Here is a 22770-nt window from a genome sequence, read left to right as displayed (position 1 = left end):
TATCTCAGTTTAAGGTCACCGGTACAGTGGAGACTCTATCGAAATTTTTCGGTAGGGATTCCTTATGGTTTCAATCATACCGGTTAAGTAGAGTTAGTAGTTAAGTAACGGTCACCCTTAGAGAGTAGTATAGTAGTAAGAAGGGTGGTCGTTACATTTAAAATCTTAATATTTATTTATATTGGTCCGCTGATGGTCTTGGTTATTGGTAAATCATGGCAAACGAGAGTCTGAAATGATCTCATATTAGGCTCAACATGGATCTGATATGATTGAATATCAGGCCTAACGTTGGGCCGGATATTAGATAATTACAAGCCCTCATTTGCCATGATATTATCATATATAATATTGATACGGTCACAAAAGATTACTAATTATTTGAGTTTTTTAGGTGTATCAGTTGCCTTCACAAGAAGAGATGTTTCATTGTTGCTTGGTATTGCAGACTGTGGTGCTTTAGTTCCGATAAATTCAACTAAAGCATCGGGTGACCTCTTTCTAACTTACTTTTCAAATAAAAAAAAGCTACCAGATCAAGAATTGAGGAGTTACTTAAATTTTATGCCAATTGTGTTGAAGAAGAAGATGATGTTTTATTATTTTACAAATTCTATATTTTGTATATATTTGTGTGTCTTATTTTCTTTAGTACATATAAGGTCCCTTTATGTCTTATAGATATAGTAGATGAATATGATTTTGAGAATTTTTTTGATTCAATTAGGTTGAAGTCATCCATGAATTTATGGCTCTACAATTAGCTAAGATTGGAGATATATTTTCATCAAATCAGACAATACATGCCAACACCAACCTTTCTTACCTAAAGGTTTTGCTGGTCTTTTGGCAGAGAGTATATTTTTGATGTTAAATGTAAAAAAATTTTGCGGATATGTATGAATATCTAACACTTGTGATGATGAATCAGGTATGATTTTTGGATCATGTTCCAATCCAAAAATCATACAAAATAGAAGGAGCACGAATAAATAAGTGGAGGAATATTCCTTCACATATTAGTAAGGTGAGGGATTTGTTGGACCGAGTCTCATTTGAAGAGGTAAAGTTTGAAAAATTGCCCTAATCCATGGTAGTTTTAGTAGAAAAATTGCCCTTACATGGACTATCCTCCAAGTCCTTGTTTGATATGCATGATGTTGAATTTTCCAATCTGTACATGTTTACTATGCATGTGGTAGTTTCATACTTTTATCTTGCTGTTACTGCAGACTGTCTTCTTTTGTTGGTTTGCATTGTCTGGATGGCTGTTCAGATTTTTATCCTTGCTACTTGGATCTTACTATTTGCTGCTCCTCTTCTCATGGGAGCACTTGCTAACAATTTTGCTATTCAGGTAATTTCCAATTGCATTAAATGTTTGATGTTTTTTTATATGTTAATTATCCTCCATTTAGTTTTGAAGTGACAGTGCATTTCCCATATTCAGTGTCTTAATAGTCGATGATAGAATATATAGATGCTTTTTGAGTATGTTAGTTGACCCCTTATGACAAAAATTACTTGTGTGAGAAGGGACCAATCTATGCATTTATATTGTTACAAATGGACTCACTGATCTAAGTCCAACATATGAACCTTAATTGGGGATAATATTGTTTAAAATTTGAATATTGTTTCTTGAAACATCATAATTATTCTAGCACCATAGTAAATATGTTGAACTTTGTCCTAAAAGGTTGAGGTTTTAGGAATAGAATAAGTATATATTTCGTTGTTACTAATTAAAGTGCAAAATGTAGTGAAGTCTTATTTTCACTGAAGTGGAATTGATTGAAGCGAGAGTCTGTATCTTTTATGATCTTTTTGGTTGTCTTTTTACTAGCAGCTCTTATTTTCACTATTGTTATGAAGTGATTTCAACCTTATTTTTACTGCACTTCTACTAAGAATTAGTATCATAATAAGTTCTCTTCCCTTACAGGGTACATGTCTTGCTTGCAAGAGGAAGTTCCTGGGTTCCCGATTCCAGATGATTCGTTGCACAGGTTGCGACAACATTTTATGACAGCCTAAAACAGACATGTCCATTTGAAATATTCTTTGCGCCAAAGTGTTTTGTACATGCAATTTACAGGCATGATCTTACAATTCATGTAAATGTAAAATGCCATGAGTTACTGGCATGATGTTGATACAAATGGTACATGTTGATACAGCTAGCTACTGGCATGGACTATTTTGAATGCTTGCTGTCCATCATATAAACTGATGTTGATACTAATGGTACATGTTGATACAACTAGCTACTGGCATGGACTATTCTGAATGCTTGCTGAAAATAATAGAAACTGATTAGAAAACTAAATTTCATGAATTCAGAAGAAAGAGATGAGCTTGCCTTCCATGTACACCAACTAGTTGATGAAACTAGTACAAGTTTAATACTGGAAAACTGAATGCACATTGAGTGGCAGTCATACTACTTTCTAGCACATGATTAAGATGAAAATAATTGAGAATATCAGAAGAGTGACGGTAAAGTTAATAGAAATGTTTTACATTTTTTTCCTTCACTTTTTATAGTTTTCAAATAACCGAGGTAATTGGACAGAAGTTTTAAAAATGAATTTCATATGAAGTTAATTATGAGGTTTGATTTAGTCCATCAGTTTAAAGTGATTGAACCATTCTCTTTATCTAGTCCATCATTCTTTTGTCGCTCTATGTTTATCTAGTCCATTATTCTCAACCCGGTCAGCTGAACTGACCTTAATCTTTGAAATAGGAATATTTTGCATTCGGAGTTTGGTTTTTCAAATTTTAGTGAGCTAAGAAAATCACATTTTTACAAATTTAAGTGTGGCATGTGATTATCGGGTTAAATTTTGTATTTACCGGTGAGGTTTAATCAAATTTCTTATTTGTATTTTGGGCTTTTATACGTTTGTATCTCTGACCATCCAAAATGCTAGTGTACAATTTTAGTTCTTGGTTTAACATTGAATAGTTTGAATGTAAATGCCAAAGTCAAATATTTCAAGCTTAGGATCAGTAATAGGACCATCTTGAAATTGTAAGCACAAAACAAAACAAGTTACACCACTTAGAGTTACATCACAATGTCAAGTAACATCACAACACAAGTTACATCAACCACATCCCCATAATCACAATCCAAGTACATACAATGTAACTACCATGATAGCAACTCTAAATTTCCTATTCAATGAATATATTTCATCACTCAACTGCATAGTTACATAATTGTTGTTTCCATCATCCAAAACATCATTATATTCAACTTCACCCTCGTAACTAGCACATTTCTTCAATTCACTAATCTCTAACTTTAATTTTTTGTTATTCTTCTTCAACTCATTAATAATTGTCTTACTTCTATCTGATGGTTCTGGATCATGCCATAAGAAAAAGTCACATCCTCTTTGCTGAATTTTAAATCAACTTAATCAAAATTCAATAATTTAAAAACTCACAAGACCGTGTTAATATAACGATAACTTACTCTATATTTTGGACATGAAAAAAAATCGTCTTCCTAGATTTGATTTAGTCTGTGATGTCTGGAGAATAGCTCGTAATCCACAATAACATAATATGTGGGTAGCTTCACATTGCTCGTCATTCATATGCCGTCGAGTGAAAGATGATGCTGATGAAGAACCAGCTGCCATGAATTTTCTCTACTTATACCTGAACAACACCAATATGAGAAAAGACATAAAATCGTATAAAACCTACTCCATAGACCATAAGGTTATAAATGCTGAAGATATTCAACCTAATTTGATCAAATTAGGTCCCAAGAAACACTTACAAACAAATCTACATATTATACATATTAGTTTTCTTACAATTCAAGTAACATATTTATAAATGCTGGAGCATTCTCAAACATATCTATCTCATGTAACATAAACAAATTTGCAACACAAATTATGGCAACTACATATAGAGTTTTAAACTACAATGCTACTTGCATCTCTCTATGCCAGCAATTGTTCCAAGGACTTGTGATGGAAACTACATATAGAGTTTTCTTTTTCCATATGAGAAACTTTGCATGAAATCAATTTGCAAACACCAATTTAAGTTTCCCTACAATTAATATAAGTTTTTGTTTAACAACACAAAAATCACAGAAGCAAAATTACACGAGCAGGAAAAAAACATAAATATATAGGTATGTCAAACAATCTAAAGCAGGACAGATACTTAACAAAGCCATAGGTTAACAGAAATATACAGAAGTGTTTAAAATCCCAAACAATACTCATATAGGTAAGGTTGATGTATCAAATATTGGTTGAAATTACAAAGTCATAGCAGATACTTAACAAATTATATCAAGCTTGGAGAATTTTAGGGCAACCTGAGAGGATGTAGCGGTGGGGAGGAGAGTCACGTGTTGCAGCAAGAGAGCTTGCAGCGGAGGAGCTCGTCGCAGAGGGAGGCGTCGCGAGAGAGGGAGCTGCTCATCGTGAGAGAGAGAGAGAGGCGTCGCGGCTAAGGAGCTACTCGTTGTGAGAGAAGGAGGCGTCACGAGAGAAGGAGCTGCTCGTCGCGAGGGAGGGAGGCGTCGTGGCGAAGGAGCTGCTCGTCGCGAGAGAGGGAGGCGTCGCGGTGAAGAGCTGCTCGTTGTGAGAGAGGGAGGTGCCACGGCGAAGGAGTTGCTCGTCGCGAGAGAGGGAGGCGGCTGCAAAACCCTAGCTCGGCGAGAGAGGGAGGTGGCGAGAGAGAGGGAGGAGCTTCGGCGGAGAGGGATCAGCAACAGGAAACCCTAGATCGCGGGAGGAGAGGATGCGTTTTCTCTCTGTGGGCTTTAACACAATTTTAATCCTTTAACTTATTTGACGTGGGGTGTCCAAGTCAGCAACGCCGCACCGTTCTGCACCAAGAATTCTGCAGGAGAGCTGTTTCGTATATATATATATATATATATATATATATATATATATATATATATATATATATGCCAGGGGTTGTTACAAGAGAGATGCTTGCACCCCCTCCCACCTCCCCTCTCTCTCCCTTTCAAATGACACTTCAACCCCTTCCTTTTATTTTTTTAATTTTATTTATTTTTCATTTAGTTTTAGTTTTTTAATTAATTTTGTTTAAAAATAGTTCTCATATTTATACATTTTTAATTTTATTTTTTAATTAATTCAATTTATTATTTTTTTATCAATATGATTTTTTTCAATTTTATTTAATTTTTATTTAATTTTATTTTTTAATCAATTTTGTTTATTATTTTTTTGATCAATGCTTTATTTTTACAATTTTATATAAATTTTATTTAGTTTTATTTTTTAATCAATTTTGTTTATTATTTTTTATCAATACTTTATTTTTAAATTTTATATAAATTTTATTTAGCTTTATTTTTTAATTAATTTTATTTATTATTTTTTTGTAATATTTGTATTTTTCAATTTATTATTTTTAAAGTTTTTTTATTGATTTTATTTTTTTGTTAATCAATTTTTTATCAGTTTTATTTTTTTTAATAATTTTTTATATGTTTATAATCTTATGTTTATTTTTAGTTATAAATTTTAGGAGTTATTATTTGTAAAATTTTAAAAAAGTATAAAAATATGGATCAAAATAAAAATTATATATTTAAAAATAACAAAAATACTAACAATTAATAGTGGACACATTCATAACTTAGGAATAAACATTTTTTTTTGCAAATAAAGAGTACATGTAATAATATAAAAAAATATGAAAATATATAAAACTAGAAATTTTAATCAATATTGCCTCCAAATTCTGCTCCTTTTGGTGGTGGTGTTTCTATTACTTCGTACCATAAATAAACACGTGTCCTATAATGAGTGACTCATCCTTTAGCTTCACACAATGAATGTTGCCACCACCACGTTGGAATGGTGGTACAGGGTAATGAGGATGTAAGAAAATTTGTACGAAGTGATTGCCAACATGAGCAATAGCTATTTCTTGACACTCATGGTTTGGAACTGGAGGAGTTCTTAATGGCGAGTAAAACAACTCCCAACATTCTCACCAAATGCATGCAGTACAAGATTGTACCTTGATGCGATGACAATTTCTTAAGGCATAGGGTCCATCCAATACATTTCTGGTGCCCACAGCTCGAACCAATTCAATGAGAATAATAGATTGATTATCAAATTTTGATCTGGATAAAGTTGATCATATAGATCCTTATTTTGTTAAATCTCTTCTATAAGCTCGAATCGTACTTGAAACCAACCTTCTTCACCATACCCAATTAATGCAGCTATTGCTTTGAATCCACAATGACCATCAGGTTGAACATCAATATATGAGAAATATAACGCTGCAGAGGTATAGGTAATTTCTCAATATAAGTATCATGGATGGGAGGAACTGGAGAGTGATCATGGGTCGTTTGAATATTGCGAACCTTCAACTCCCTTCCACGTCTTTCTCTCTCTCTCTCTCGATGTTGCAGTCGATTGAGAGACCCTAGATCCTGAAGTGGATGCATCTACAAAAGAAGGTATACGACACCCACTTTGTTCATCTCTACCCGTAGGTCAACCTCTATGTTCTATGTTGTATAAAGGGGTTAGAACCGTACTTTGAGATTGATCTATCATATCGAAAAATTTGTCTATCATATGCTCTCACATATGTGGATCCATCCCATCTAATATCTCAATAATGTGGGATGTTTTGTTAGGTTGTGCTCCCTCGTCATTAAACTGATGTACGTGCATCGACAATCTCCTCCAATGAGCGTTGATACTCTGAAGCAGAATTGGAATGGAAAAGTAACGGTAATGTGCAAGATCATGCTAGCATGGCAATCCGTATACAATTTTGATAGAACAGTTGCATCTGCCGACTAGCTAGTGAGATGCTTCCTCAATGCATTTTAGCTGATCAGAAATCAACTTCATTGCCTCTAACGAAATTCGACACCTTATTTGACTAAAAATATCATCATGTAAATGTTAATGGCGTGGAATGTTGAGAGATCTCTCGAATGACTTCTTAATATCCCCAAACTGAATTCTTAATATCTTATGTATTTTTTCAAAAGATGTCTATAGGGATAACATGGTATCTCCCAAATATAACTTCAATCTCGCTTGTGCAGACTCTGCCCTGTAATAAAAAAATACATTGTGTTTTAATAGTGAAAAGAATTGAAATAGTACAATAATGAACAAAATTTAAATAATAAAGCTATAAAGTGACTATACCTTTGATTTGAATTGCTCCTAAGGTGCATACATGTATCAACCCATGCTGAAACAAACCGCTCTTTGTAAGGGTGTAACCATGTATCCCAAAAGTAATTTAGAACATCCTCGAATCGTTGATACTCCTTGCGCATGACATCCCACTTCTGCTTGTAAGACCATTGTGTCGATGAATTAATGAGTGAGTGTCATGATGCATAAAAATGTTTATGCACCAAATACAAAGGATATGACATGCATTAGGAAAACATGTTTTAATGACATTAATAAGCGCCAAATCCTGATCTGAAACAAACACGAATGGCGATGATACCTTCTTTTTAACCATCCACTTCTTTAAGGTACCTAATGCCCATGTCAGTTGCTCTGTCCTCTCATTACTAAGATAGGCGAACATAAGTGAGTAAGTTTGCATTGTGGATGTGATACCCACAACCTCCAATAGTGGTATCCGATACGCATTGGTCTTGTATGTGGCATCAATGATCAACACAGACGAAAAGTTGACAGGCAGCTCTAGACTTTTTGGATGAACCCAAAGAATATCTGTGATTTCGTTGGTGGCTGGATTTGTACGGTAATTATGGAGGTATTCTTTCTTGATTAATTGGTCCAAGATATATTGAATAGAATTTAAGCCGCCTCGTTTAGCGAATTTATTTCTGAAAATGACATTGTAAATGCTTTTGATCCCCGTAGTGTTTGATAGGTCTCTTTCCTTCAAAATACTAAGAATTTCACGAGGTGTGGTACTATTGGTCATGTCGAGCACAAATTCTTTCTCTATTGGTTTTAACCTACTCAGGTACTCATGACCATCAATATATTCTGCTAATTGATGATTATGAAAACCACAGACAACCCTTAAACCTCACAGCACACCATCTAGAGGTATTGGTATATCTCGCAGCTCAAATGGACATTCATATTTTTTAGTCCCAGTATTTCTTTTTAAGGATTGTCCATCAATTAGATATCGTGGCGATTTGTACTTTCTACCTCTTTGACACATAAGATGACACTTTGATAGCTTGCCACCTTTTAAATTAGCAGAATTTTTAATAACCACTACAATATCATTCTTCAGCCAACTGTTTTTACCCAATTTATCATATCTTCTCTATTTTTAAATATCTATATAAAAAAACATAACAAAGATGTATAAGTATGGCATTATCCAATCTTAATATAATTTCTCTACTTATAAAATAAATAATGAATATGCATAAAATAATAATAATAACTAACCTGATATGTGGTAAATTCGATTGTATAATCATGACTGTTGTTGGAGATACTCTCTCCACTAGGAACATCATTCTCAATTGATCAACTATCTGAAAATAAACTCAGAAAGTCATTCATAGTTTCCTTCTATGAATTATGAAAAGTAATTGCTAAGAAGACAACTATGTTTTAGGAAGAGAGAAGGACAGGCTGAGAGGGAGATAACAGTAGAGGGAGGTGTGACTGAAGAGTGACAAAAAAATGAAGTGTGAGAGGAGGATTTAAAGGGAGAGGTTTTGACATGTGTCAAAAGTTGAAGGTGTTGGAACCCCAAAGGTTGTTTTGATGTGATCAACAAGTTAAGTTAGGTCATGTGGTGTTTTAACCTTGTGTCTAAGTCTGCAGGAGCTTAGGAGCATAGAGAGTCGAGCAGAAGACGCATCTAGCGAGAAGGACGACACGGGAGGGTGCGTCTGAGGGACGAGGCGCTGCGGAAGAGTACACCGACGGACGAGAAGGAAGCGTGCGGTGTTTCCGAGGGACGAGAAGCCGGAGCGGAAGATTGCTCGGGGATCAAGAGATGCAACTAGCGAGAAGGTCGGCACGGGGGAGTGCGTCCGAGGGACGAAGAGCTGCGGATGAGTACGCTGACGGACGAGAAGGAAGCATGCGACGATTCTGAGGGATGAGAAGTCGGAGCGGAAGCCTGCTCGAGAAGGCCGGAAGTTGGGTACGGGTGAGCCCTATTCTAGATGGTCGAGATCGCCCAAGCAAGAGGAACCAGAGCGGAAGACTCGGACCGAAGCGAGTTGAACCGAAGCAGAGGGCTCGGACCGAAAAAGTCAACTCTGTTGACTTTCTTGGTCCGAGCGTCCGGACTTGGTTGCTATCTAGATCGTGGTCAAACATGATCTGTACAAGAAGGGATAAAGTTTTATCCCCTCTCAGTCGCTCGGAACCATTCCAGGCTCCCCGACCAAGGCTATAAATATAACATTGGTCTAAGAAACTTAACAAGACAAGAAATTCTGATTATAACACTTGTATGCTTTCATTGTTAGTTTAGCTTCTTATTTTCTCTGTGTTTGAATGCTGTAAGAGGCTTCTCCGCCCGAAAGGAGATATGATCTATTGCACTTCATTCTCTTTGGATTAACAACCTTTCCGGTTGTAATCGTGTAAACTCCCTTGCCTCTACTTTTTTAGTTTATTGCTATTAAATTAATGCAAATGTTCTTTTGAAAGTTCGAGAAGGGTTTGCTTTTTAATTTTGCAGGGCTATTCAACCCCTCTTTTAGCCGGCTCAACGGTCTCCAACAAATGGTATTAGAGTCAGGACGCCTCAGGAGGACTAACCGCCGACTGAATCAATGAGATGGTCGGAACGAACATCTACCCACCAGCATTTGAGGGGGAGTTCGCTTTTTGGAAGCAACGAATGCAGGTTTATTTTAAAACTGATTTTAATATGTTATTAATAATGGCGTATGGTTATGAAGCTCCAAAGGATACAAAAGGAGAAGAACTTGAGGAGCATCAATGGACTGACACGCAGCGCAATGAATTCATGACAAACGGTAAAGCTTAATTATGCCTTCTGAGTGTACTACCTACCCAGGATCTCGAAAGAGTCGAAAAATACAGAAGCGCAAAAGAACTTTGGGAAAAGTTCTTGAAGCTCTATGAAGAACCATTTTAAGTCGTCTCCTCGATGGACACCGATCCGTCATCAGAAGAATCCAAGATGGAGGAAATTGCCAGGGCATCCCTAACAGCCGAATTCCATCCCAAGGACACAGAAAACTCATCCCAGATAAGCATCGATGAAGGGGGAGAGTCTTCGGAAGAAAGAAGCTCAACAGGGGGAGCATCAAAAGTCGACAAGGTAAGTCAGGTACGATCTCCACCTCCTAACCAATTGCTTAATTCAGTTAAAATACTGTCAAAAGATTTTTTTCGAGTTAAAAATTATATTATCGAAACATTTTTGTGAATTAGAAATTGAAAATAAAACAAAGAATAGTGAGTTTAAAGAAACTCTAGCAACAGATTGTTAAAGGAACAAATACAATCTTCTGCATGTTCAAAATTCTCTACTTTAAATTTGAGAAATTATGACAAACTAAAATGGAAATTTAAACATCACTAACCTAAACTGTGAATTAGACTTAGCGCTTTCAACAAGAAAATTAAACAGCTAATTTCTTTATGAGGCTTTGTCTAAGAAAGTGGTTATTGCTCCAATAATCAAGAAGGTATAGTGTCTCACCACTGCCTGAAAGCTAAAATATTGAAATAAAATGTTTAATTAACTTATTGATAAAGTATTAAAAGTAAATAATGCTTTAAAATGTTTTTAAACACTTTTTTGAAAAATTTCTCAAAATTGTCTAAAAATTACTTAAGTTAGAATTTTCTTTTACTTAGAAAATTTTCTTACTTAAAATTTTTACTTATTCTCAAAAATAATTTTGCTTTCAAAACTTAGGAAAAATTTCTGAAAAAAAATATTTTTTAAGCATTTTTACTTAGAAATATCTTTGAAAATTATTGCAAACTTTTAGTAATATCAAAATAATTTTTCAAAGTTTTTTCAAAATTATTACCCTTAGATTTTTTTTATAATCTCATTTTTTTATATGATCAAAGGGGGAGAAGGAAAAGTATAAGTCTATGGGGAGGTAGACCAATTCTTTCTATCTTTTTTTTTTGCACTCTATCTTTTTTTTTTGTACTTTATTGCAATATTAGTTATGTTACTCTTATTTCTATTTACTCAATCTTAACTTGGGTTGCTCACATTAAAAAGGGGGAGATTGTTGGAACCTCAAAGGTTGTTTTGATGTGATTAACAAGTTAAGTTAGGTCCTGTGGTGTTTTAACCTTGTGTCTATGTTTACAGGAGCTTAGGAGCACAGGGAGTCGAGCAGAAGACGCAGCTAGCGAGAAGGAGGGCACGGGAGAGTGCGTCTGAGGGACGAGGCACTGCGGAAGAGTACACCGATGGATGAGAAGGAAGCGTTCGGTGTTTCCGAGGGACGAGAAGCCATAGCGAAAGATTGCTCGGGGGAACAAGAGACGTAACTAGCGAGAAGGTTAGCACGAGGGAGTGCGTCCGAGGGACGAAGAGCTGCGGATGAGTACGCTAGTGGACGAGAAGGAAGTACGCGACAATTTCAACGGACAATAAGCCAGAGCGGAAGCCTGCTCGAGAAGGTCGGAAGTTGGGTTCGGGTGAGCCCTATTCCGGATGACCGAGATCACCCAACAAAGAGGAACCAGAGTGGAAGACTCGGATCGAGGTGAGCTGAACCGGAGCAGAGGGCCCGGACTGGAAAAAGTCAACTCTGTTGACTTTCTTGGTTCGGGCGCTCGAAACCATTCCGGGTGCCCGAACTAGACCAGGGCGCCCGAAACCCTTCTGGGCGCCCAAACTTGGTTGCTATCCAGATCATGGTCAAACGCGATCTATGCGAGAAGGGATAAAGTTTTATCCCCTCCCAGGTGCTTGGAACCCTTCCAGGCGCCCCGACCAAGACTATAAATATAGCCTTGGTCCAAGAAGCTTAACAAGACAAGCAATTCTGATTACAACACTTGTATGCTTTAATTGTTAGTTTAGCTTCTTATTTTCTCTGTGCTTGAATGCTGTAAGAGACTTCTCCGCCCGAAAGGAGATATCTATTGCGCTTCATTCTCCTTGGATTAACAACCTCCCCGGTTGTAACCAAGTAAACTCCCTTGCCTCTACTATTTTAGTTTATTGCTATTAAATTAATGCAAGTGTTTTTTTGAAAGTTCGATAAGGGTTTGCTTTTTAATTTTGTAGGGCTATTCAACCCCCTTCTAGCCAGCCCAACGGTCTCCAATAGAAGGGCGGGTAATTTAAGGGGAGGGGAGGTTATGACACGTGTCAAGAGTTGAATGATGGGTAATTTAAGGGGAGAGGAGGTTCTGACATATGCTAAATGTTGGAGGGGGTAATTTAAACAGAGAGGGGTGTTTTGACATGTGTCAAAGATTGGAGGATGAGTAATTTAAAGAGAGTGAGGAGTTCTGACATGTGTCAAGAGTTGGAAGTGGGGTAATTTAAAGGGATGAGAGATTTTGACATGTGTCAAGGGTTGGAAGAGGAGGTAATTTAAAGTGATGAGAGATTTTGACATGTGTCAAGTGTTAGAAGGGGGTAATTTAAAAGGATGAGAGATTTTGACATATGTTAAAGGTTGGAAGGGGGTAATTTGAAGGGAGAGGAGGTTCTGACATATGCCAAGCGTTGAAGAGGGATAATTTAAAGGGAGTGGGTGTTTTGATAGGTGTCAATGGTTGGAGGATGAGTAATTTAAAGAGAGTAAGAGATCCTGACATGTGTTATGTGTCAAGGGTTGGAGGGAGGGATATTTAAAAAGGAGAGAAGGTTCTAATATGTGTCAAGAGTTGGATATAGATAATTTAAGTGTCGAATTAGGAATGTAATTTAAAAGAAGAGAGATATTTTGACATATATTAAAAATTCTATAAATAAAAAAATTTGATAAAAAATAATAAACAAAATTGATTAAAGAAATAAAACTAAATAAAAATTAAATAAAATTTAAAAAATAATAAATAAAATTAATTAAAAAATAAAACTAAATACAAATTAAAAATATATATATAAGTATTAATGAAAAAATAATAAATAAAAATAATTAAAAAAATAAAACTAAATAAAAATTAAATAAAATTAATATATATATATATAAGTATTAATGAAAAATAATAAACAAAATTAATTAAAAAATAAAATTAAATAAAATTAAAATATATATATAAGTATTAATGAAAAAATAATAAACAAAAATTAATTTAAAAAATAAAACTAAATAAAAAATTTAAGTACTAAAAAAATCATCATACGAGAAAAAAAAAATATGGAACCCGACCCCATAGAGTCGGTCCCACGGATATAGAGGGAGGTAAATACAGGTACATAACTAAAAGCGCATAGCCAGGACGCTAACCCCAGACAGTGACACCCTGAGGATCAAACCCTAGACCTCTCATTATATGAGAGAGGGGTTTGACACTAGAAATCCTCTTGTCTATAAATTACGAATATGGTCCATTATATGAGGATCCTTGATTTAAATGACCTCTATTTTTAAATAGATAGGGTCCATCTAAATTAATGATAAAAAAATAAATCATCTTTTAGTCCATAATTTGTGGACCAAATAATCCGTGCTGAGGTTTGGAGGAGGGGTGGGGTGGGGTGGGGTGGGGAGGGGAGAAATTTGTTTGTTACAATGGACCGGCAGATTTCGGTCAAACAAACCGACCATGAATGCCAACGTGGCGTAATTCTAGCCGCTCCTTTTAGAAGTGTTCAAACCCGTTCCCCGGACTCGCCGTTTGGAACGGTCAAACCGCACCAGTTTGAATGACCGACGTGGCAAAGCTGTCTCCGTACGTTTCGCAAACCGACATCAATTCGAATTATCTCCCTTTTTTATAGCAATTCCTCACGATTCACGCCCAGCTCTGCATCGCGCCTCCGACTTTCTGTTTTGCCCCCAGATCACAAGAACCAAATCGCCAAATCCCTACTGGATCTCCCGGTCTCGTTCCAAGCCAAAAATTGAATCCTAACCTAACGCCGGCAGATCATCTCGTTTGTCCCCTGCGGAATCCCCAGATCCACCCGCGAAACTCCATGGTGCGAGTGGATGCTATGGCGGTCGACGGTCGACCGCTGAAGCGGGCACGGCAGCGGGCGGCGGAGGACGGCCTCCAGGCCCTACCGGTTGGCGGTAGCGGGGGAGGCGAGCATGCTTCCGCTGATGGGCCGTTCCGCCTCTCCGTGAGGTCCTTTATCGCCCGTCACGCCCGAGTCGCGCCGCCGCTGGTCGTGCCGTGGATTCGCACGTGGCGGATCCCTTTCCAGCTTGTTGCGACTGACGCCTCCGGCACCGTCGTCGATCTGGACGTTGTGGAGGAGGATGTATCCAGATCCAAGAGAGTCTACTGCGATTACTGCAGAATTATCGGTGAGTTCAGCGTTTCCGATGTTATCGATTTGTTAAATAAAAAAAAATATTATATGAGCGCTTATCTGAATATGCATGCGACAATAAAAAAGGGGTTCTTCATATTTCAACCGTTCAGTCTTTTGTTTTTCTAATGATATCTCCATCAATTTCTCATTTTTGATGGATATGTTTTCCATTAACTTTATAATAGTCTAACACTTTAATCATAATGTATAGAATGTTGACGATTGTAGTAATTGTTCGTGTAGTTTAAAAGTTGCATGACGATGACATAATAGTCCGGAAGCTAATTTCTATTTCAATTACTAATTATTTATTTTTGTTAATGATATCTTCATAAACATATTACTTTTGATAATACATATAAAACTTTTACTTATAGGAATTTCATGTTCATTCATGATTCATCCTACGTTTTCCTTTGATTTTGTTCTTATTACAAACTGCATTGCATATATTCAAATTTAGTTTTATTAGCTTAAGATCTTTTGTTTTTATAGTTCTTGACAATTTAAGATGGAAATTAAATCTATTTGTAGATTTATAATTTAGCAAATTTCATCTTCACAAGGGGAGCCTTGGCGGCGCAATAGTGAAGAATAGATCCTTCCTTGGGACCTCGCATTGGCATATGCTTCGTGCATTAGACTATCTTTCTTTTATACAACTGCATTGCATATACCAAATATGTTTTATTTTAAATATAATATGTGAGACCATCTAGCACTTTCATAGAAAAAGAACATAAAATTTTCTTTTTAAATAATTAGTGAGATTCTCTATTACTAACATAGAAATATAGGAACATAGAAATGATCCTTAAAATTAACCTATAGTTATCAGGATTGATTTTAGAATTTTTTTTTGCTCTCTCATTTTCACGTGTTTCATTAGATCCTAAGGTTTAGATCACAATCTTGACAGTCATGTTTATTTATGATGTCAATTCTTGTCTTCAACTCAAATTCTATAATTAGAACCATTTCACCCTTGTCCTTATAAATCATCGCCAAAGATTTTTATTCCATTCATGAACATCATTTCCCTTTTTGTCGAATATCTACTGAGACAAATGGAAATCCAATCAAATATTATCGATGAATCAATTTAACAGTGACTGAGAAGCAAGTCATATCACATTATGCTTTTTCTCTCTCTATGCAATATACATGATATATTGTCTTCCTCTCTTTTGATCTACATTTTTTTGCTTAGTATTTTCTTTCCTAATTCTTCTAAGCTTTATTCATGATAGTGTTGCAATATTTGAAGTTGATCTGCTGAAGTTTATTTGTCTAAATTTTAATTAAACTGTAACAACTTTTTGGTACAAGTGTGTTTGCTGCTTAAAATAATGTCTTGTTTTCTTAGGAACTGACACTGGGGTCTTCTATCTTTTATATTTATGTTATGTTTGAAAGAGGGATAGAAGTTATATTTTATTTAACTACTCTTGGAAAATATTCCAAGGAAGGTTCGTTGATTCAGTTAGTCACCAATTATAATTTTTGTTGTTCTAAAGAAACAGGACGGGATCCTTTGGATCTGTATACCTGGTCCGCTCCTGGACCATAGGATCGCACTAATGAATGGAGTGGTCCATCCTCTGGACCGCACTTTGCGGTCCAGAGGATCTGCTCTCTAAGTGCGGTCCGGGGGATGGACCACTCTCTAAAGAAACCATTAAAAGGCAACGGATGGTTATTACTTTATTATTATTATTTGAAGCTATGCTATCTATGATTGTTTGTACTCTTTAAATAATCCTATTACACTTGTTAATGTAAGATATTTATTCACCTACTTTGGACCAACAGGTTGGAGTGAGAATCCAGTGTGTTGTACAAGATATCACTTTATAATCCGCAATGAGAGCAGTCCAACTTCATTCCATCAGCAACGGCATTGCAGTCATTGTAGGGCTTTGCGTGACCTCTCAGCCTTAAGGTGGGAAATTGAGATTGAGGATTGAATAACATTCAATTTCCATTTGTAATATCGTTAAAATGAACTAAAAGGAGAGAAATATATAGAAGAGAATAATTTTCTAATCCATGTGGAGAAGTCATTTCTTTGTAGATAGTACGACATACTTTAGACTCCTGCAAAATTTTGAATTGTATATAGCATTGCATCCACTTTATTGTTCCTTGTTTTCAATTTTCTTCCAGATATTTCTCATTGAATACTATAACTATGTTAACACACCTCGGAAGATCAGAACATAGATTGTATTCATCAATTATGATGAGCCATTCGGAAAACAAATTGCAAAATGAGGTCTAATATTAGTGTGAGCTTGACCTGCAGATGTGGTTCTTGCGATCATGAGATGGCCGCTCTTGATTTGGAAGAACTGGCACACACTCAATTGGACGACTCAACTCACTTGTTGCATGGGGTGATCCATGCCAATGGATATGGCCATCTTCTGAGAATCAATGGCCGGGAAAGCGGCTCAAAAACTTTAATGGGTTGTGATTTGATGGAATTTTGGGATCGCCTGTGCAAAGTACTCCATGTCAGGTATGTGTAAAATACCATAACCTCAAAGGAAGAAGTAACTGAACAAGTAGTCAAATGGAATTTCTTTCTCATGTTTACAATTGTGCTTTTCTCAGTTTCTTTTGATAAATTTATTTATTTTTATACCATGCTATTTTTTTTGTTTTATTTATTTAATAACTAACTGATAGGGAAATGGAATCTCAACTAGGCCTTTCTGTAATTGTTTTATCATAGTACAGTACCGATATGGTGGTCCTAATAGGAATATGTTTGTTTTGATAAGCATGGTGTTTCTTATGGAAACACAATCTTCTGTCGTGCTTCATTAATATCTGTACTTATTTTGATGGGATTAGTGACTAAAACGAACACTTAAGACTTTACTGGGAAAATTATTAAAAATATATCAGCTTCATATTTAAAGCATTGTTTCTGAAATGCACTTTCTATCTTCTCATTGTATCCTTAAACTATGCTTTGAATAATATATTTTATTATTTTCTCTGGCCATGCTTTGTATCATTACAGGATATTTGTTTTATATATTGTTTAATCGTGCATTGGAAAAGAGTCTTACTTTCTACGATTTCTTGCTCAAAATTAGATTCAGTTGGTATTGTAGTAAAAAGTGACAACTTTCATTTTAGACATCTCTCACAGTTTGTTTTCAAATTATGTGAAGGGGTAAATTATAAGGTCAGTTTATAGCTGATCATCAAATGGCTAAGAGGTAGGAGGAGGTTTTCCTCGAGGGCATGTCTGTTAGAATTTTTTCTCTATTTCATTGTAGTAAATATATCATCCTCTACTCAACTAACCAACTAGATATTCCGTGGGGATTGATTAAGTTCATATTGTTGGACGATGTAGTTGTCAACATCAGTGGTTGAGGTGTAGGATTTTCAAACGAATAAAGGATTGTTTCTTTTTTCCAGCTCCTTCTCATCTTAGTTTTAGTGAATTCTGAAACATTCTTGATTTTTCACTTAAAAAAAAATGGATTCTCTTGCATATGTAGGGTTAGTGAAGCCCAGTATTTTAAGTTTTTAATTTAAAATATCTAAAACTAACCCTACTTCTACCTGATCAAAGTCTTTATCTGTTGCGTTAGTAACTTGTATGCTTTTCTTAAATTAGTCGTTCCTATTCTATCTTTTGACCACCCAGATTTATCCATTGTCCATACAATAAGATCATGTGTACATACACCACAAATAATACAAGTCATGTGGATTAAAATTGATAAAGATTCCCAATGTTTGGTTCATTTGAATCTAGCAAAATTAAATAATATAATATCAGTTTGTGTTTATAATTCAACCAGTCCTGCTTGAACAATTTGCTTAAGCAATAAAGGGAAAAAGAAAATCACCAACGGAAGCTTATATTAGTGGGTGTGCAAGCAACATGAATGAATGAGAGCAACGCATAATCGCCAAGTAGAATATGGTCACAATTCTGATCTGCAGCACCACCAATCTTCGGTATATAACAATATTAAATGTTGATTTCTAATATCCAGATCCAGTATAATTTGCTTGCTGTAAAATGCTGCAACTTTAATGAGCAAATTTATTACAAGACAGGCAATTGTGAAAGATGAATTGAAAAAAAAAACAAAAAAATAAAGCCAAAAATAAACACTAACCTAAATTCAACAATCTAACGTGCGAGTTCTTTGTATTTGGGCATTTATCTACAGCTCGCACGGCCTAATAAATGTCATATTTTTTTCTCTCACATTAGTTACAAGTAATGTAGCCACCTGCAAGTTGTAACACCACTTATTCATTTTAGAATTGGGGCTGTGTGTACGTACGAATAACAGCTTCATTCATGTTACCGTAGAAAGTGGAAACATGAACTGATGATAGAAAATTTTCTGTCATGGACAGAAAGGTGTCTGTGATGGATGTGTCGAAGAAGTATGGAATGGAGTACCGACTCATCCATGGAGTCGCCACCGGCCGTTCCTGGTATGGAAATTGGGGTTATGAGTTTGGCGCAGGCAGCTTTGCGCACACAGCTGAAACATACCAAAGCGCATTGAAGACCCTCTCTGCCAAGCCACTCTCACCCCTGCACTCCTCCCGTGGCCAAGAACTTGGCACCCAGTTGGAGAAGACAGTTGCCCTGTACACGTTCCTTTCCCCTCGAAGGCTAGAGACATTGCATGACCTTTTCTCTTTCATCTTCAAGCTACTCGAAGACACCCATGGCCATGGGGAGAAGAACCAAACAGAGCTACTTCCACAGTGCCGATGGAGAGAGACAGACATCGCAAGGGCAGAGGATGCCGTCGTTAAGATTCTCTGTGCTGTCAACAAGTTGCAGTGGGTCACGCAGCGGGCTCTCCAACGAGCAACCTTTCGATCTGTAGGTTCTATTGAGCTGCTTGATTACTGCCTCAAGCGACTCGGCAATAGACGAGTTGCTGATGGTTCCATCATCACAGTCAGATGCAACTCCAAGACGAACTCGGTGGAGTACAGGTAACACCATTTTTAACCCTTCACTTTCGGTGTGATCAGAGGCTGACATTGTCGGTTCTTTGCCCCTTCAGACTTGAACCTGCGGCTGCTTCTGACGTAGCTTCGCCTGCCCAGTGCCGCTGCAGACCATCCAGGGAAAACCTCATCCGTGATCTCAGATTGCTGTACGACACCCTTCTCAATCCTGCCAAAATGCAGCTGGAGTCGCCCCGAAGGTTAGCAGCCACGATCCTTGACTGCAAGCAATTCGTGAAGCACTACGACAGAGCGAAGGATGTGGCAAATCCAAACCCGTTAGCGCTGCACGTATGGTGCCACGTGGAGCTAGTCGACAGGCCGAAGGACTACGTACGGCCCCCTCCAGAACTGCTGATCCTGCCCCTCCATGCCACAGTTGCGGACCTCAAGTATGAGGCGACGAAGGCTTTCAAGGAGGCATACTTGATCTTGCAATCGTTCCGAGCAGTGCAAGTTGTAGTGGATGGCGAGGTTGCCCACGATGACATGCTGGTTAATTTCTTGCTTGGCTCGGACGATTTGATCAGAGTAGAGGGACGCTTGGGAGATGGATGTGTGTTCGAGCAGTTCCGGATGGAAAGAGGGACAGAGACTTGGACGGTAGACTGTGCCTGCGGATCCAAAGACGATGACGGCGAGAGGATGCTGACGTGCGATAGCTGCGGAGTCTGGAAACACACAAGATGCTCTGGGATCAGTGACTTCGATGAGGTTCCGGCGAAGTTCATCTGCGGATCGTGTTCCCAGAAGCCCAAGTACCGTGTCAGAGGCAAAAAAACCGACAAATATGTAGCCCCAGGCATGACATGCCAATACAATGTAGCATCATCAAACAGTGGAAAAGGCAAAGGCAAATATGTAACACTAATAACTTGAAACTCTGTAGTCCAAACTTGTACATATTGATAGATTACTGCGTAGTGAATACTTGCAAAGATCCTCAAGAAATCAAAGAAATAGATTACTGCTTAGTGAATACTTGCAAAGATCCTCAAGAAATCAAAGAAAGGAATTGCTACTATATTAATTTGAACAACATGCTTCTTTTACACATTAAATCATTAATGCTCAGTGAAAAACAGTGCAGCTAGTTCTATTGACTTAATTGGTGATACTGTACAGTTGTATGATTAATGATTATATTCTGATATCTCAATCATTTCGAAGGGATAGCATCCACAGATCAAATACACACTTTTCTGATTAGTTTATTTTAGAGCTATAAAACAACAGGAAGAAGAAGATGAAACACATATATTGACCAACTGGCTCAAGTAATCCTATGTTCGGGGAAGAAAGTCTTTATAGCTGGAATGACATGAGCTAAAACATAAACCATGAACAGATAAAAGAAATGCAGCACATGCAAAATGGGAATATATTATTTATGTTGGTTGAAAAAAGAATTGAGATTGTATCAGATTTTGATACATTCCAATTCACTCAAACAGATACAAATTCAGATAACTGAAAACTTCAAGTGCAAAAACTGCACTATTATGTTTATGGTCAAAAATCATTTATGGATTAGTTTCAGGACACTTTACAAACTTAATCTAGAGTAAAATCAAACCGTTTAGCATCTAATTATGAAATAAAATCATGTTGACATGCCACAAGTACAGATCAATGGTTATGCTTGTAGTATCTGAATTCCTAAAATTTTGTATCAAACTGTACATAGATGCTAGAATCTCTATTTCGCATCTTGCATGCAAACAACTGAATGTGATAGGAAATGAGGGTTGCTTTGTGAAGCAAAATGGTAAGAAAACAGAAAGATGAATCTATCAATTTCCATAAATCAACAACTAAAGTTTTATCATTTACTCAGGTTGAAGATCGAAGAAAACAAAGAAACTATGTTCAGAATTTTTTTTGGACAAACCACACTTGAAAAATATCATCCGAGATCAACAAGGGCAAAACGTAAAGGTGAAAACCAACGAGATGAAACTAGCAAGTTTTTATCTTATTGTCTTCTTACCTCTCCATCAAGAATCGAATGATCGTGTTCCCTCTGTGTCAACGATGAGGTGAGGTGGCATGATCCCTTCATTTGCATCAGAATTGTCTTCCCTCTACCTCCAGACCATGCGGCGATGGCTTCCTCTTCTAATCTCAAGTTTATACACAGCAATCCTCTTGAGACCGTCTTCCTTGCTTCCTCATAGAACGCCTCTAACGAGAACCTTTCCTCCTCTTCCCACTACAACGGGACCAACGAGAGATCAAGACATCAGCGTCGGGAACGACTGAAGGACATCTTCCATGCAATCAAACCAACGAGACGAGGGATTATGATGGTCTTCCTGTACGTTAGGATCATTGTCTTCCCCTTGCCTTCTAGATCTGAACACAAGGATTGCCCCAAACTGACTTCTTCTTCAGCTTCAAGCTTCCGCATCCTTCCTCCTCTTGTTAGGGTTTTGTAAAATATCTTTCTTTTTTTTTACAGATAGCCGTATTCTTAACCTCCAAAAAAAAAAAAAAAAAAAAAAAAAAAAAATAATAATAATAAATAAAATGATAATTCCAATTAGTCTTCTTGATTATCTCAGAGATTAAACTATTAAAAAAATATCAAACAAGTCAATTGTTTCACATTTTTTTAGAAAATAAAAAATAAAAAACTCAATTAATTAAAATAAAAAATAAAAAATAAAAAATGATAATAGTTTAAATTGTTTCACATTTTTTTTAGAAACTCATTTGTCTAATTGTCTTATTATTGGATAATTTTGGTCAAGTTATATTATACTCTTGTTATTCCCCTAAAATTATTTTATATATATATATATATATATATATATATATATATATATATATATATATATATATAGGACCGATCAGGAAGCATGTCCGCAGCGATCCGCTCGGCTTTGTCCGCAGCATATCATTTCTGTATATATATATATAAATAAAGAAACAATATTTTAAAGTAATTATATAATATTTTGCCACTCAATCAAAGATATTAAAAATTTATTGCTAAGTCAAAATTTATAAAAAACAAATTATTTAAATTTAACCAAAACTTTTAGATAGACCATGACCAAATCTAAATTTCCAAAGGCAGTCATGTAATATCTTATTGCCATTGAATAGGTTCAAAGTAATATAACTTGTTAAAAAGAACACATTGTTGGCTCTGCACAAATATTGTAACGAATCGACAATTTAACTAATTGGTTCATTAGAATATCAGCTCATGTCAAAAATTGCCTTCAAGAAACACTAATAATTAATTTATTAATCTTAATTCATGCACCCACTCCAAGTAAT

At 36.2% G+C, this 22770-nt stretch overlaps 1 protein-coding gene and 2 long non-coding RNA genes across 3 annotated transcripts; 1 reads left to right on the top strand and 2 right to left on the bottom strand.

The window, feature by feature from the left end:
- Nucleotides 1–2998: 2998 nt before the first annotated feature.
- LOC121967487 lies at nt 2999–4822 on the bottom strand. Its single transcript, XR_006107775.1, has 3 exons — nt 4355–4822; nt 3488–3675; nt 2999–3410 (listed from the first exon to the last, which is right to left on the bottom strand). It is a non-coding gene; the product is annotated as an uncharacterized LOC121967487 (long non-coding RNA).
- A 9129-nt stretch (nt 4823–13951) lies between these two features.
- LOC121967485 (PHD finger protein At1g33420-like) lies at nt 13952–20412 on the top strand. Its single transcript, XM_042517746.1, has 5 exons — nt 13952–14464; nt 16285–16414; nt 16778–16993; nt 18871–19467; nt 19539–20412. The coding sequence occupies exons 1-5, from the start codon at nt 14131–14133 to the stop codon at nt 20359–20361; spliced, it is 2100 nt and encodes a 699-aa protein (XP_042373680.1). The 5' UTR covers nt 13952–14130; the 3' UTR covers nt 20362–20412.
- Nucleotides 18409–21935, bottom strand: LOC121967486. Its single transcript, XR_006107774.1, has 3 exons — nt 21473–21935; nt 18624–20213; nt 18409–18532 (listed from the first exon to the last, which is right to left on the bottom strand). It is a non-coding gene; the product is annotated as an uncharacterized LOC121967486 (long non-coding RNA).
- Nucleotides 21936–22770: the final 835 nt, after the last annotated feature.

The sequence above is a fragment of the Zingiber officinale genome, chromosome 3B (genome assembly GCF_018446385.1).
Source record: "Zingiber officinale cultivar Zhangliang chromosome 3B, Zo_v1.1, whole genome shotgun sequence".
In the NCBI taxonomy this organism is placed as follows: Eukaryota; Viridiplantae; Streptophyta; class Magnoliopsida; order Zingiberales; family Zingiberaceae; genus Zingiber; species Zingiber officinale.
This window is presented reverse-complemented; position numbering and strand designations above follow the sequence as displayed.